The 17,109-nt window shown below is 43.0% G+C and overlaps 1 protein-coding gene and 1 long non-coding RNA gene across 3 annotated transcripts in view; one reads left to right on the forward strand and one right to left on the reverse strand.

Moving 5' to 3' along the window:
- Nucleotides 1–3,395, reverse strand: part of SLC15A2 (solute carrier family 15 member 2) — a 43,918-nt gene extending 40,523 nt beyond the window's left edge. For both annotated transcript variants that reach the window (XM_065671451.1, XM_065671452.1), the window contains exon 1: nucleotides 3,313–3,395. In XM_065671451.1, the coding sequence (XP_065527523.1) occupies nucleotides 3,313–3,394 (82 nt within the window). In that variant the 5' untranslated portion in view covers nucleotide 3,395. The remainder of the gene's footprint in view (nucleotides 1–3,312) is intronic.
- LOC136010369 (uncharacterized) lies at nucleotides 1,633–3,545 on the forward strand. The gene is made up of 3 exons (XR_010610853.1): nucleotides 1,633–1,665; nucleotides 2,822–2,909; nucleotides 3,334–3,545. It is a non-coding gene; the product is annotated as an uncharacterized LOC136010369 (long non-coding RNA).
- The last annotated feature ends 13,564 nt before the right edge of the window (nucleotides 3,546–17,109 follow it).

A 17,109-nucleotide genomic window follows, 5' to 3' on the forward strand; every position in this document is an offset into this window, starting at 1 on the left:
CAGCTATCTCTAGACAATTCCTGGAAGAAACATGCTGTATCCTGCCTTGCACAGGCAAGGAGAGCAAACACAGTAGCAAAGTTATTACAGGAGTAACACAAAAAGAAGCCAGAAAAAGTTTCACCATTCCTTGCACAGGGTTTCCACACTGCTGCAGTGTGGTGCCTTAATATTTGCAGCATCCTGCAGCTGTATTTCTTGTGTGTGTATACAACCCCATGTGTCACACAAGCTGAATGATATCTTTTATTTAATACTAGCATGAAAACAAACGTATCAGTCAGTGGGATTAACACATTACATGTCAAATACACTGCACAGCCATTTAGGCTATTAGCTTGCAGAAGGTCATCTTAGACAGAAAGGGAGAAAAAGAATTCAGATGCCTGGTAATAAGTTGTAACTCATAGCAAACAACAAGAACAAGTTAAGAATAAATTTGCAAGCACCTCAGATAGGTTCATTGTGAATTAATTTGAATCTCCTTCTAGGTTTCCTCCTATCTCCTTCAATAGAAAGAGACCTGTGTGGCTGAACTGAAAACCAGGAAGGAATTGTTCCACAAATGGAAATAAGGTGACATTTCTGATGATAGGTATAAACAAACAGATCAAGCATGGAGCAATAGAGGTTGCAAAGCCAGGGCACAAAATGAATTACAGCTAGCAGCGGGACACAAAAGGCAATAAGAAAAGGCGTTAGAAATGCTGCCAATATCGGAGAAAGAGGAAGGAAAATGAAAATCTGTTATTTAAACTAGAAAACAAAAACAAAAACTCATCCAGAGAAACCAGGAAAGTGACCTTTTTGTTTGACTTGACTAAAAAAACCTAAATTGCAACAAAATACATTACACCATTAAAATGAACCTGTAGGAATATGGGTAAAATGAGACAAAAACTGCTTGAAGAATATTTGGGCACCTTAAATGTGGTCAAATCACTAGAGCCTGATGAAGTTCACCTTCAAGGGCTGAATGTAGTATTGAACTACTTCCCTTGTGAAGAGCAAAAGCAGGACAAGCATTACCACTGCCTTTAAAATGTCAGGTTAGGACAACCTAGGTGTGTTCCTCCATAGCCTGAGAGATCCTTGATCAGCTAATCCCTTCTAAACATCAAAAGGAGAATAAGGATTACAAAACAGCCATTTTGGATTGGAAAAGATGCTCTCAAACCAGACTGTTTTATTCTTTGGCAATAGTGTGAATGGCGTAACAGCTAAAGCAGATGTGATATATTGTAACTGTAGTGCTTCTAATGTCTCACAAGGAAAAGCAGGTCCAGTTGAAACACCCTTCAAACTTTCAACTGGGAAATCCCTCTCAGAGAAGCCATCAATAATTTTCTACCAGATTAGAGGGTATGAAACACATAGGTCCTCAGCTGTTCCATAATAACAGCCAACATGCAGTTCATGTTTGTGTCCAAAACCAGGATGGAGAAGCCTGAAGGAGAACAGGTGTCCTGGGTTTCAGCCTCTCATGCTCTGCCAGTGAGGAGGGGCACAGGAAGCCAAGAGGAAGCAGAGACAGGACACCTGACCCAAACTAGCCAAAGGGGTGTTCCATATCACAGCATGTCATGCCCAGTATATAAATTGCGGGGAGTCACTTGAAAGGCCCGAGTCACTGCTTGGGTCAGGCTGGGCATCAGTCTGTGGATGGTGAGCAATTGTATTGTGCATCACTTGTGTTCATTGTTTTTTTTCCTTTCCCTTTTTATTTTTATACTCCCTTCTTGTTATTTCCCTCATCATTACTATTATTAGTAGTAGCAGTTTTATATTATACTTTAGTTATTGGGCTGTTCTTATCTCAACCAGTGGGATTTAACATTCTTTCAATTCTCCTCCCCATCCCACCTATAGTGGGGGAGAAGGGGAGAGTGAGCTAATGGCTGCATGGTTCTGAGTTATCAGCTGGGCTTAAACCACAACAACAGGGCATGAATTCAAAATGACATTGCTAAATAGGAGAAACCACTTTGTGGCTCTGGAACGAAAAAGATGAAATTCAGGGAAGAAGAATACCGAATTCTACCCCATTACCAGGAAAAGCAGCCACAGAGACCAACTGTTCTCCATTTTCATCAAGGATGAGAAAAATAACTGATTTTATCTTCACAAAATATTTGGGGCTGCTTTTGGCCAAATTCCCTTTCTGCAAGAATAGGTCAGCACTGGAACAGAGATGGTGTGGCTGGGGCTGTAGGGTCCAGGCAATCCCTGATGCCTGTTATACAAGAATTTATTAGAGACTAGCTAAATATCGTGCTCAAAAGCAGGCAGATGGATGAGGTGCCCTCCTGAATTTCTATGAAAATCACATGATAAATAACTTTAACTGGTAAGCACGAAAGCAAGGACTGGTTTCTGTGAAATTTCTGCTTTTCTGAGTTATTCATTATGCAAGTGAGGAATCTGCAGGATGATTCATGCTTAAATTTAATATTCAGCTACCAGATGCCTTGCATAGCCAGAAGTTCTCTTGAATATATTTTTCTATAACTTTCAGTTCATCATTTAATTTTTTCTGGTTCCCAAATCCACAGGAAGACAATCTGCATTTTCCCTTTGCATTTACAATCCTCAGATTCTCACTGCTTCCTGCTGCAGTGCTGTGCACATTAATCTGTTTATACTCAACTGATCTCTTCATTTTCATCTGCATTCATCTTGTCACACAATTCCCTTCTTGATTTTCAGCTCAGCCACACTGGTATCTTAATAATGAGACTTAGCCTGAATTCATATAAATTGGACATACTTTTATAGCCCTTTTACCATATCTGTATTTCTGTCCTCTTTCTTTCTTTCCAAGATAAGGCTACAAGAATCTAGATGAATGTGTGCCAGCATCACTTTGGGCTTAATGACCTGGCCCTGGATGGACAAGATAACCTCTCCAGGTATCTTCTGGCTTATTTTCTCCAATTCTTTTACAGGAAAGAGCATGGCTTAACTGATTTAAACTGAACAAGACTGGTTTCCATTGCCTGGAGACTGCTCTCAAACTTCAAAGTAATTTAAGGAAAAGATGTATTAAATCACTTGAACAACCAGGAAAATATGCTGGAAGTCTTTAGACCTGTGTATCTGCTCTATTCACCAGCTCTTACAGACTCAAACTTGTAAAGGTATTTAGATTAATAGCACTAATAATATCAGTAGCTAACCTATACTTAAGAGCCTGTCATCTGATAACTAGTCAATCTATAACAGCCAGAGAAACATCTTGTCACTTCTGGTGCCTTTTTTGCCTACAGTTTCTTCTATGACTAGCAAGAAGAAATCTATAAAACATTCTCTCACCAGCTTGGGCTTCCTTTGCAGCCTGCAGCATGCTGTCCCCCTCTGCCATGCCTGCTGTTTCCTGCACATTGGACAACCACATTTCTGTTGTACCTGAAGATGAACTTCATTGAGCAATCCTGCTCGCACTCACCCTGCTGTTAATGTTTCACTTCACAACAGCAGTCCTTTGGTCACCAGTAAAATAGTTAAACTTTCATTTATTTGTGATCTGAAGTCATCTCTGCTCAGCTCCCAACTGTCATAGGGAATCTGCCTTTCTCCTTGAATACAGCCTCTAAGGTTGCATGGCAGGTTTCATGGACATTCATGATAAATCGCTTTGTGCTGCAGCTACACTATCTTTCAACAAAATTACCGCTTCTAAATGAGAACAGGGACGGGACCTGAGACTGCACACACTGGCCATAAATCCAAACTTTTGACGCCGTACACCAGCCACACAGCTAGCCTTAACTGTACGTGTCTCTTAGTAGTTAAGGTTGTGAGAAGACACAAGGTTTCACCACCTTTTGACAGACTAGGTTCGGTTCCTGGTTCTTCGCATGTTCAGGCATGCAAATTTAACATCAATATGACATTATTATAGACCCTTTTTCACCTCAAATCCTTGAGCTGCCTGAAGGAGGATCAGCGTCTTTTCTTCCGCACTTCTGTTGATTATTCCTTTCTGCTTTCCCCCATAACTTCCTCTAAACAGCTGTGACTCTCTTTGGAGAGGCATCTCCTCTGCAGGGAAAAACCCCGGATATTTTCTGAAGGCACTGAAATAGCCCACAGTGAAATTCTGTGTCTTCAGCAGTAAGGCAAAATGAGGTCTCCATCACCGCACATCATGGCCACAATGCCCCCTGCATCCTTCCTTTCTTCATTGCACTGGAATTCCAGTCCCAAGTGCTTTGTGGCTCCATATCTCTCCTCATCACCTCAACACACAAAATTACAGTGTTACTCCAAACAGCTATGCAGTTCCTGATGAGCTCTGCTATTAGCTGAACAAAGATTGACACAGGGGAACTGGGCAGGAGGACTAGAAAGATGTACTAGGGAAATACTGAGAGACATCTGAACTTTACAGGGAAGAGAAACACACAGCAACAGCCACTTACATGTGCAACAGTGAGCAGCCTAAGCCAATCTCAGATCAAATTCCAAAATGAAATGAGGAATAAATTCCTACAGGTGTTGAGTCATTTGATAGAGCAGCAAGGGATGAACGGCCTGAAGCAAAAGGAAGAACAGCACAAACAACTCATAAAAAGATGATGGTAAACTGTAAGTGGTGTGTAAAAGAAGGATTGAAGCAAAACTGTAATTATGCTACAAAAGAGCAGGCTATTCACAAAAGATATATTCAAGCAAAGATAAACGGAAAGAAGGATTTAAATCCAGAATGTAGAATGTACAGCCAGGATCCAGGGAGCATTAGTCATATTATAAGAAGATGTACCATAGATAAGTACAAAGCACATCATGGCAAAGCTAGCAGTATGAGACTCTGGACAAGCACTGTGAAAAACAAGCAGGAAAGAAGTATTAGCGCTGCAGGCCAGACAACGCAATAGAGAAGAAAAGCTGGAGGCAGAATAGTTGTTGGGAAGAATAAAAAGCTTTACTTGGCAATGCTTGTAACTTCTGTTGGAAGATTAGGGGGAAAAAGGAAACAAACAAACCAAACACATTGGGAAGGGATTTTATTTCCAAACAACTTTTTAAGAGGCAGTCACAGTATGAAAAAATTAAGATTTTTCTCTTCATTGGACGGAACATTCAAGCAAAACACACGGAAAGATAGGGCTGATCAGCTGAGGCAGGAAATGAAGAAAACCCAGCACAAACAAAATATAACCACAAACCTAAATTACTTTCTGGTCTGTCAAGATGAGAGAATCACAAAATCACAGCAAAAAAACTGGAAGTCAGCTCCAGAAGAAGACTTGTGGTCTTTTGAAACGCAGCACTGATTAACAGTAAGTGAATACCAATGAAAGCTATATATTGCATAGAAAATCAGGAATAATTTAACTATTCAGGCTATCAGCAAGGAGATGGGCTAAGTGACCTCTCAAATTCCTTTCCAGCTATTACCCCTCCAGTTCTAAGTTGTCCTTGAGGGAATGGGAGTACTGATGGTACTGTGCACTGACTCAGCTGACTGGTAGCACTCGTTTCAGTAAGTCCAAGACAGAAAATGGACATCCAGGTGCCCCAGGCAATTTGAACCCATAGGAACTTGTTCAGCCCCTGAGATGTTTTTATGCTCTGCCCTTCCTGCTTGGCCCTTTTTTCCCCTTTATAGCAATTGAAAGCATTTTAGGAATGCTGCCCACTTCTTAGAGACAGTCCCAAGTTAAAACAATAGCTAGTTTTACTGTCCACATAGGTACGTAAAGTCAGCAACAGAGAGAGCACTCTGAAAAAGCAAATCAAGAAAAGGAGAGCCAAGATAGGTGTGTAAAGGAATGTGAGCTCAGTTTCTAACACACCGGTCAGTGCTGTTTGACTCCCAAGGGTATAAGTGATCTATTCTGAATGGGTTTTTTAATGCCCCTAACAAATGAGGTGTGCTGGCTAGTCCCTCAGACACCCAATATAGCTACCTGGCTGAGGCATAACTCAGGCTCACTGTTCAAAATCTGTGAATAACAGAAAGCCTGGAAACAGAAAAATCTGAAGGTTTACCGAGTCCACTTTCCTGGAGCTGAGGCTGGGTCATTCCCTTCATAGAGTGAGGAGGTGGGAGGTCCCTGCAGCTGGAAGATGGATGTGATGCGGCAGGACTTTGGAAGACCACTTGAGGATTCCTTGGTGTCCCAGGAACATTGTCCCCATGGTAGTATCAGAAACAGGATCTTACATAGCGCCTTTCAGTGGCAGGTGTCATGGCATTTCACTGAGCAGATATCAGTATCTCTATTTCAGAGATGAGCAAAAAAAACCATCCTGATGAAGGTAGACTTCACTGAAGCCTCTTGCATGGCAACGCAACTGTCTATCCATTAAGCTGCCCTGCCTCTAATATTATCACAGCAAAGAAAAAAACAGCTAGTGATTTATTCTGCCACAGGCTCTGAGGAATAGCTCAGCTATTGAAGACGCCACAGCTTGCAGCAGCCTTGAGTCTGGAGAAATGTCAGACAGTCCTATCCAATGTATCAGCCATCCTTTGGGTGCATGGCCTTCCTCTTCATGCTCGCTTCAAGCCTCTGGAAAGATACTGCCTTGGTATTTTCCTTTCTGCACTGAGGCCTCAGCTTGGCTAGTAGCTCCTTCCTTGGGGTGAGTCCCACACAGCTCCTGAGTAAATCACTGCTTTTAATCACTTCTGGCCTCTCCTTCAGTGAGATGCAGCTGGTAATGAGAAAGCAGGAATCCTGTCTCTGTTCCTTACAGCCAGCCCACAGGGATGTCCAGCACCAGGAAGGACCTATTGCACAGTGAAGGAGGGGGCACAGCTACAGGATGTGGCAGCAGAACACTGGGGCTCAGTTCTGACTGTGCTACTTCTCAGGCACCTTGAGCACATATTTAAAGTTTCCTTATCTTAAATCCACTGGCCTTAAAATGAGAATCAAGCTGCATTAATCTCTTGTGCATCTAGGGCAAATGGTTTCATTCATTAATCTGGCTACAGGATGAGGAGAATCTCAAAGGCATTAATTTCAGCTTTTCCATTTTTTTCCATGCACCCACAGTAAACAGTCTGATTGTTTTATTCTTTGCTAGCTTCTGTGTCAGGAGACATAACACACTGCACAGTTTCAAATCTTTGCCATCACAGAAAGGGTATTCTCACCATATCCCAACACATAGCCAATTTTTAAACTACAATTTAAGTTAGATTGCAATTGTGTAATTGGTAGTTCACCAGGGCAAGATGCCAAGGATAGAAGACATGTAAATCCCCAAAATACTTCTGTTCTGATTAGAAAACCCTGCAGATCTAATCCAGAGAGATCTTAGCCCTGCAACAGTGACCTCTCCCAGATGTAAGCACAGGAAAATACAGTATGGCCTTCTGCATTCTAGGGACTATCATTTCCACCAAGATGTTAATCAGATCCTTCCCAACCAACTCCCTCCATTGCCATACCAAGGGCCAGGCAGATCAGGGGCTCATCCAAGATTCATTATCTCTAGTTCCCTGCATTTTCATAACAAGCTTGCAGTGCCATCCATTCTTTTCAGCCTCCTTCCTCAGCAACCATGGGGATCAATTTGCTAATGCAGTGAGTGCAAGTAGCAATCACCAGCTCCAGCAGGATGTGCAGTCATGTGGATTTTCTCTGATTCAGGTTCCAGAGGAACTGGCACAAAACCAGAGACCTTTTCAGACTTTTTTTAAACATTGGTCTAAGCGTACAGCTTTTGGGTTTCTAGGGACCCTAACACTTTGTAGCATAATACATTTTATCCTGGCCATTCTGTGCCCAGGGCAACCTGGATCTTGTCACACTTACACTGGAATTCGTGGCAAATCCCCTCCAAGTTTAGTGGGAAGAAAGATTATACCCATATAGGAGGAAGAATTCATCTGTGCCTCTTCCTCCTTATGCTAACTCCCCCAACAAGGTCCACTTTTCCGTGGGAGCTGAGTGGCATCCAATCCACCTGACATCAGCAGGACCAGGGGTACTCAGCCTTTCCCAGGTGCCACATCCTATGCTCAACATGTCTTTCTCTCAGAAATTATCTCTCCTGTCTCCGTAGCTTAACTGGAGTGCATCTTCTGGCTATGATCGAATACTGAATCAGGCACTTGCTCTAACCCTCCTCTTCTACCCCCAGCCTGTCTCCTTCCTCCTAGGATCTTGCATGGGGTCGTGCCCATCACACAACAGCCAAGTCCTGCATCACACACCTGCAAACATTCTGGTTACTTCACTTCTGCAAACAGCAACCCTGAACACAGAAATATTTTTCCCATGGGCACACAGAAAACACCTCTGGTGTTTTCCAGAAGCTACGAAGCAGTGCTGATGGTGCAGGGCAGCAGCACAGCACATGCCTAAGCAGCAGGCAACAACGTACATTGCTCTTACTGCATGTGCAGGCCCACCAGAGCCTTGCTGGCTTCACCAGGAGCAAAGCCAGCCCCACGTGTTTTCAATGATTGCAGACACAGCCTGAGAGCTTGAGTCCTACACAACAGCAGGAGGTTTAGTGAAATCAAATTAAGCCACCTTCATGCTTTATGCTGCTATACTTGCCTCCAATCCTCCTGTTTCCCTAAATTATTTCTAAGCAGTTTCTTGTATCCTTATAGGATACAAACCCTCTGTAGATTTCCAGTATCTTCCTGTGGTGAGCTATCAGCCATCAAGCTGGCCTTTGTTTACATTTATTACTCACCGGCAGCCAATTGCATCTGTACCTAAGCAAAGCAAAATGCCCAAACCTAGCAGAAGTTTCACTAGTTCCAGGGCTTGCTCTCTTAAATCTACTTCTCTGGAGAGGATATCTGCCCAGCAAACGGAAAAAAATCATCAGCTACAAGATGGGAATGGTACACGTGGGTTATGAGGAATCATAGAATATGGGTTGGAAAGGACCTCAAGATCATCTAGTTCCAACCCCCCTGCCATGGACAGGGACACCTCACACTAAACCATCCCACATAAGGCTTCATCCAACCTGGCCTTGAACACCGCCAGGGATGGAGCACTCACAACCTCCCTGGGCAACACATTCCAGTGTCTCACCACCCTAGCAGGAAAGAATTTCCTCCTTATATCCAATTTAAACTTCCCCTGTTTAAGTTTTAACCTGTTACCCCTTGTCCTATCACTACAGTCCCTAATGAAGAGTCCCTCACCAGCATCCCTATAGCCCCCTTCAGATACTGGAAGGCTGCTATGAGGTCTCCACACAGCCTTCTCTTCTCCAGGCTGAACAGCCCCAACTTCCTCAGCCTGTCTTCATACGGGAGGTGCTCCAGTCCCCTGATCATCCTCGTGGCCCTCCTCTGGACTTGTTCCAACAGTTCCATGTCCTTTTTATGTTGAGGACACCAGAACTGCACACAATGCTCCAGGTGAGGTCTCACAAGAGCAGAGTAGAGGAAGCATAGGCACATACCAGCTACAGCAGGGGCTGCTAAATGATGAAGGCGTACCCATCAGGTCAGTTAACATATCCATTGCAGTGTCATCTGTGGTGCATGACAAGGTGAGATAGTACTTCCATCCCAGTTGATGAGCAATAGGAATATGCTGGTATAGGCTTTCCATCACCTCTTTCATCTCTTATGCCCACAGCTGGCATGATTTTGCTGTTTGGCATTCAGCCTTTAGATATCTCCAGGTGTTCCTGTCTAGCCCTTAGTAAACAGAGGAGAGCATGTTAGTACTCACTGACAGAGAAATCCATTAGCGCCAATGTTTATTAACTTCAATAAATCCATGCCAAGAAAATGCAATCACCTTTTCCATGACTGCCAGATATGCCTAAGCTACATGAGTAGATCTAACCATCCTTTAAGATGAAGAAGGACACTTGAGGGGTATATATTCAGTTGACTTCAAAGAACCTTTGAGCCCTCAGCAACTTGCAAGAGATTCGTTTATAGAAATAATCACTAAGAAGCAAAGTGTACATGGCACTTTTTCTGCATTTCCCATTCAGTTTTACCTCTAACAATAAATCACTGAAGAGAGTCAACATGGAATGCCTTAGCATAATGCTCATCTAGAAATATCTTTGCTATATAAACTCAGATTAATATTCATTCTCTCCAACATAAAGACAGCTAAAAATATTGGAGAGAATAAAACTATTTTCAGCATTCCTGACACTTCCCATTGTTAACAAACAGCCAATCTTATAACGGTAAAGTCAGAGGAATAATTCCTCTACTAGATCTGATTGACTGGACATGAAAGATGGTGTTTCTATTACTTTATGTCATTTTAAAAGAGGCTTCACCTAATGCAGCCCAGGCTGTGTTTTGAGTTTTAACCTCTCAGATAAGCAAACCCTGTTTCATCAGGTTAATAGATTCTTACTTGATTCAGGAAGGCAATTTTCCTTAAAGTTATTCTAATCAAGTACTTGGAGCCCAAATTGTCCTGGCTGACTGGCTGCCAGCAATGGCTAAATCTTTCTACTAAGGACCATATTTATTTTCAAAGAGGGAAAACAAGGTTTTATTATTATTATTACAGAACCAATTCTATCCTGTCTTCAGTGACTTCTCAAATACTAGCTTTTACTGCAGTCACAGAATTAAAGATAAAAGTTAATGCAGCCTTCCTCTCACTAGTTTTAGTAAATAACAGGAAGAAACGGAAAATCAGAGAGAGATGGTTTGATGTCTATTGATAACCCCTCAATTAATTGCTACTATGGTGATAGCATCTGATCCTAATCAGCACAGACCCCTTTAAACACAGGCTCACCACACTCTGTCTTCCTGCATCAGCCTCCAAATTGAGGACTGTCAGCCCAATTTGCCACCAGACTGGGAAGAAGTGACAGAGGAGTACCCACCTTCTAGAAGAAACGCTCTGAAGGAAAATTAGTGCTTCAAGGATGTTCCCTACAAGTCTAACATCTGGCTAGCATCTAGCATAGCATCTGGCTCCGCAAGCACAGTTTGGTGCTATGGCTGCTTGGGAGCACACCCACAGCCCATATAGAGATAGGTCGTGGTGTTGCCTTGGTCGACTCAAGTCACTCCAGGCAGAAACCCTACCAGCTGTGGGACTGCCCAGACTACCAGAAGAAGCAGCTGGGAGGTCTGACATCTCCTGCAAGACTGGTCTGGCAATTGAGCCAATGTAAGGACAAGGAGAAAGAGAAACCATTCCAAGGCTGTGCAGAAAACCAGCCACAGAAACAAGAACTGGGCCCACAGCTCCTGAAAGATCATTCAGCCAGTGCTTTTACTTCTCAACACACTTATAATCTTTTCACACAGCCTCACAATCAGGATTGGAAGCCCTTATCATCAGATATTCAATACTGTCTTTCCACCTCCAGAAAATTTGACCCCAGGAGCCTCAGCCAGGGTTTGCAGGGCAAGCAAAATGAGCTATTTAACACAAAAAAAAATTCCTTGCCATTTTCTGAGCAGCTGAGCCATTTTCTTAACAGCTCTGCTGAAGTTATTGATGCCTCAAATGAAATGTTCATTCTGAATGATTTTTATCTACCAGCCACCAGATTTTTAGGGTTTAGTCAGGCAGAGTATTACATTGTAATATCAAGACAAGCATCTTTAAAGCGGTGATTATTCTGCAGGAACAACAAAGATGCATTAACTCTTCCATTCCTCAGGGCTACAAGAGGTTGTCAAGCTGCAATATCAGGGAAACCTAGAAGCTTATATTCTTTCTCTCTTTATGATACAAACTAGTCCTTCAAACATGCTCCAGTTGTGCTCATAAGCCAAAAAAAAAAAAAAAAAAAAGCCAGCAAAGACCCTAGAATTCCTGTCTACTAAGAGCTCATAGCATTTGCATTCAAGGATAGCATACATTGATGGCAGCATAGCAAACAACCAGAAGTAGAACAGGATAATAAAAAGCAGCTCTTATACATGTTGCAATCATGCTACAACAGCACTGTTGTGCTGCTCACAGACCTGAAAAACAAATACCAGCCTCTATGCCATGAAGCTAATGCTTCATCCTCAAGGAGCATTTAACAAACTCTTCCCATCCCCCCCCCCCCCCAGTAATGCTACCCAAGTAGAGCAGTAGGACACACTGCCTTTTAAACTGCCTTACATCATCACTACTCCAGTGCAGCTCATCTGGGTCCACAGATGTATCTCATTAAATTAATTATCCCATAATCACTTGGTAAAGACCCAAACCTCATTAATTCACACTTTTCCTCATCTCAAAATTCCTATGCTTGGTACTGAAGATAATTTATCATCTGTTTTTTGAAATCTCCTTAAAATACAGAGGGGTATGAAAGGTTTTATCCGTACCTTGAAAGAGTCACTCCAATTTTCTGCTTAGCTTAAAGCTGGGATTTGGGTGCACAGGAGAAACCCAGACACAGGGGTGGGCATTTCAAAGCAAAGCAGGGGAAAATCTCATGAGATTTCCACCATTATGAAATCTCACACGATCAGTCATTCTTAGCATGTCGAAGAACTCATTTAGAGGCAAAAGCATCTGATAGAATTTGACTTTTTAAGACTTCTGGCCTCCTTTGGATTGGAGAGGGGACATTCAACCTAAATAATTCCACGGTATGCTCCAAGTTTGGGAGTCAGGTGGAAACAGTGTGTTTGAATCAGAGGCTCCCAAACCAAAGTCAGAAAGCGTGGCTGGGCTCAAGGATTAAAAGTTCCCAAGCTTTCGAAAATGTCTTTGTTTCGGATCCTCTCATATGGTCTTTCACATTCAAAACAGCATGCTTCAGGAGAGGCAGCCTTTTAAAACAGTGCTCTCTTCAAATATCGTTATGGTGTTGATTGTAGACACCCTTGTGCTCAGAGCAAGAACCACCAGAAATTGTTCAGACAGGGGATCAATAGAGGGGCATAATGTAAAAAACATGTTACTTGTGGAGACAGCCTCCAGGGACAGACCTCAAACTGTCCCCAAGGTTAAACAATACCAGAAGAAGCAGGCATCTGTCCCTGTTAATTATTGCTGGGAAAAAAGGCATCAGAGCCGCAGGAGGAAAATACGAGCTTCATTCTTACCAGGTCTCATCTGCTACACTGGCTTTTAAATGGTTTTTAGCATATGGTGGAGAAAACTTGTCCCTGGGCCTGATGCAAAGCCCCATAAAATGGGTGAATGGACTATAAGCAAAATTCACCCCCATCCAGTTTCCGGTGTCTGGGAATAGCTGACTCCAGCTGCTTTGGAGAGAACTGCAAAGAGGCTCCCCAAATATCGGATAAGCTGCCCCAGTGGGTTTCTCATTGCCTTTATTGAGTGTTGGGTCAGAACCCCATTCACAGAAGTGTCTGTGATCAATAAACCTGTGATTAGCTAGTTCTGCCCAAGGGCTTATTCACAGTTAATCCAGACCAACTTCATTCATGAAACTGGCTGGGAATCTCATCAGAACAGGCTTTGCAGAGAGATTCCTGTCACTTTTCCTTCCAGCACTGGCTGAAAATAGAGCAAAAAGAGACTCCAGCCTCCTCAGAATTATTTTGTCAGATCTAGAGATGGGTAATTAGTTAATTGAGCTTGCTCAATTTCTGACTTTTGCTTTTTTACTCCTAGAAACAAAGACTTTTTTTGGTTTATCAGAACTATTTGTCAAGTAGTTTCTGCAAACAATTTCAGGTACTTTGGCAGCATTAGTGATCTGCAATACGTGGAGGCACAACAGGACACACGGGCTACACTGTACACTTCAGTTCCCCACCTGGATGAGCACGCACCTTAGAAACAGGTTCACACAGCAGGTTGCACAGCTCTCATTGTGAAGCTCTTTCATGGATATTCTGGACAATTGCTTGAAATCAGCCCACTCCCTCAAACATTCCTCACACGATATCTGTTTGCTCGAGCACTCCTAGCCAGGGAACGCGGAAAGAACAGGAACACAACCAAAGCGCATTACTCACGGAAATATCTGCAGCAAGTCTCAATGGATCGGGTCGGTGGAGTGGCCCCAGACGGACAGACTTCCATGGGGGAAAAAGTGAAGTGGTTCAATACAAAATAAGAGAGTGCTATCCAATGTTTAAATTTCAGGATGTGTCTTGAGACGAATGCAGGGAATGAATATAATGTTATTTCTTCTTTTACCCACAGCAGCACTTATATACCATGGTGACGTACAGAGAACGAATGCCGAAACAAGCTCTTGGCCTCGGAATAACGTTGTTCTGTTTGTGTCCCCAAAGGCTCTCAGTTAATCCTCGTCTGTGGGTTTGGCCAGAGAAACGTACTGGTGAGCCTTCCGTCTCTGATTTCTGTATGCAAACTTACTCCTTCTTGAGGATTCATTAACTCTTCAATTCATCATTCACGCATTTCAGGGTAGTCTTTTGTATTTTCTGTACCACTCAGTACACTTGTAAGTGCACAGCTATTAGTGAGGTCTCTTTCCAACTTACACGTGTTCCAGAGAAGGACTCCTCTGCTCTGAAGCAGCTGATCCTACAGGGAGGACAGACAGCTAAATGAGGAATCATGTTGGAGTTAGCTTGGCCAGATCTGGTATCTCTCAGCCCTACAGCTTCCTCCTTTTTTCACATCCCCTGTTGGGGAATGGAAAACAACTTATAGGATTTGTTTGCATTAAGCCAACTTACCAAAAGTTATCAGCAATCAGAATTGATGCCATATGTTTTCAAGAGTTCATATTCAGTTTAATGCCCAAAATTAGATTTGGGCTTTGGTGAATAGCAAGCATGAAGGAAACCCCCTGTACTGACTACTCAGCTTCTCCAAACACCCAGTCCTCCTGTGAGTGCTGAACACTCTTCTGGGCCCCCACTTTCTAGACATGCAAGAATCACTTTGCTATTCGAGTGCAACTTGCAGTGAAATAGGAGAAGCAGGCAGGTAGAGCTGTATTCCTAAGGCGAAATAACCTGGGTTCTTTAATTGTCCAGGAGAGAAAAGTTTTCACTTTCTTCAGCCTTGACTTCATAATCCATTGTAAAACTGCAGTGCACCACCCAAGTAGCTCAAGGGCACCAGAATCTCCTTCCCAGTTCAGGCACAGAGCTTCAGAGAATGCAACCATTTCAGCCCAAACATTCAGGTTGCTAAAACACCTGCAGCATGTTAGTTGGTAAATAAGGCTGATTGATGAACAGTCTACTGATCATTTTAGAACATAAACTAGACATTCAAGATGTTTGTGACAGAATAATTCAGAGCATAAGGTAAAATGGCATTGCATCTTTTGAGATTAAGAGCCTGGTTCTCTTCTCATCTATGCTCTGCCTTGTCTGTGGTGCTAAACCTGTAGTAAAATGGTTTGATAGGAGGAACCTCCTCCTTGGTGTTGGCAGGAATGAAGACATCTGGGTCCACAGATCTCAGTCCCACCTGGCTGCTCAGGAAACCCACCTCATTCCTGCAGCGAGGACCCTGCAAATCCTTGGGATCTGGCGGATTGCAGGCTCCCCAGCATGGAGGCAGGAGCCTGAAAGCCTCACAAGAAGCTTTCAGTTCCTACTGCTGCTCCTGGCTGGGAATCCCAGACTTCTGGGGTCTTCTACACACTTACATAGGCCTGAGTCTCTCAAGGCATGCGAACTGCCCTTCAGACCCCAGTAACTAGCATCAAAGCTATGTACGCTGGGTCATGGATATAGAGCCCTTCTCAGGATAGCAGAGAGAGAAAATGAGGTATGTAAAGGCAGGCATTCAGGCACTGATGACTGTGAGGTCACAAACGAGAAGAAAGAAAAGCAATACAACATGAGGGGAGCTCAATTTGCAATAAAAATCATGGGCAGAGATATAAAAAGCTTTATAAAATATAAATTCTGCCTCAGAATTCATGCATGCGAAGAAATCTGTCAAGGAAAACATGCCCCAAGCAAAAACCACCTGAGAAATGCTGAGGCAGTGTTACTGCCCAGTCCCCTCAGCACATTAATACATCAGGTCAGTGAAAACAGGGCTGGACAATACTTCAGTTTATGAAAAAGTCAAGACTATTTCCAACCAGCTGCACTTTATGTGGAGCAGCCCCAGCTCATCACATCTGTCTGCCCCTAATGCTCCATCCCTATGGGATTTCAGAACAGCTACTTGGACTAGAGGCAGTAAAACCAAATAAATCTGTGGTTTTCAAAAGGGCTGTGGAGGAAACTTGTAGTGTGTAAGTCCAGAATAAACAGGAGAATGTAGAAAAAACTGTCTGGTGCTTGCCACACAGAAATAAACCCTGGGCACAAAGAAATTACATACGGCAACCAAGGAAGGAAGAAGTTATCCTAGCTGAGACTGAAAAGAGGAGACCTTGCTGAGACACTTCAGTGGGAGTGAGGGTAAGGGATCTAGCTACAAGCTTGTGCAGTGAGAATGAGGCTGAGGACATTGTCTCTTGACTTAGTTGGAGATAGCCCTGCTGCCAAATGCTCTCACATTTTTCTGTTGTACCCACAGCCAGAGAGACAAGCAGGAAGCAGTTCATCCAGTCTGTCCCCGTACCAGTGAAGAAACGGGGATTCAGAGCAGAAAGTTGACACCTAGGCACATACACCTTCCTCAAGCTCCTCATGGCACCAGGGTGAATTATTCATTGATTCATTGCTAATGAAAACAGAATGTTTTGGTTTCAAAATGATCACAGGGAGTCAACAGCTGCTGGAACAAACAGCCTATGTCATGAGAATCTAGCAAGGGAATAATTTAATGGAGCTCAGATAAAAGGTAGTCACTTGGAACTCAGATTTAGAAGAAATTGCCTTTTTTTTTTCTCTAAATTACTGGTTTGGAGGTTAAGCAAGGAATATTCATCTGACTGCACCTTTCTTGCACGATTTCCCTGATCTGTGCTGTAATGAACTTAAACCATGAAGGGAAACACAGGGAAATGCATTCCCTCCCCACACCTCACAAGGAGAATGTTCTTTATTAAAAACTAATGATTGATTCTCTTTTTCAAAATTAGCACTTGTAAATTCAGGGGCAAATTGAACCTTGGGATAAATAGAAGCAATTCCCCTTGCACTGATTAGGAGCTCCTCCTTCTTGAAAAATCCCAAGGGCCTCTTAAATTGACTGTCTTGATTAAAGATGGGTTTAGCTTTAATTGAGTAATTGGTGTGGTTTGTTATCATTGGTTACAGCAGAGATTTCCTCTCCCGTATCTTGGCCAGACAGGACTGCTTTCTTTGCACCTCAGTTG

This window comes from Lathamus discolor, chromosome 3, assembly GCF_037157495.1.
Source record: "Lathamus discolor isolate bLatDis1 chromosome 3, bLatDis1.hap1, whole genome shotgun sequence".
NCBI lineage: Eukaryota > Metazoa > Chordata > Aves > Psittaciformes > Psittacidae > Lathamus > Lathamus discolor.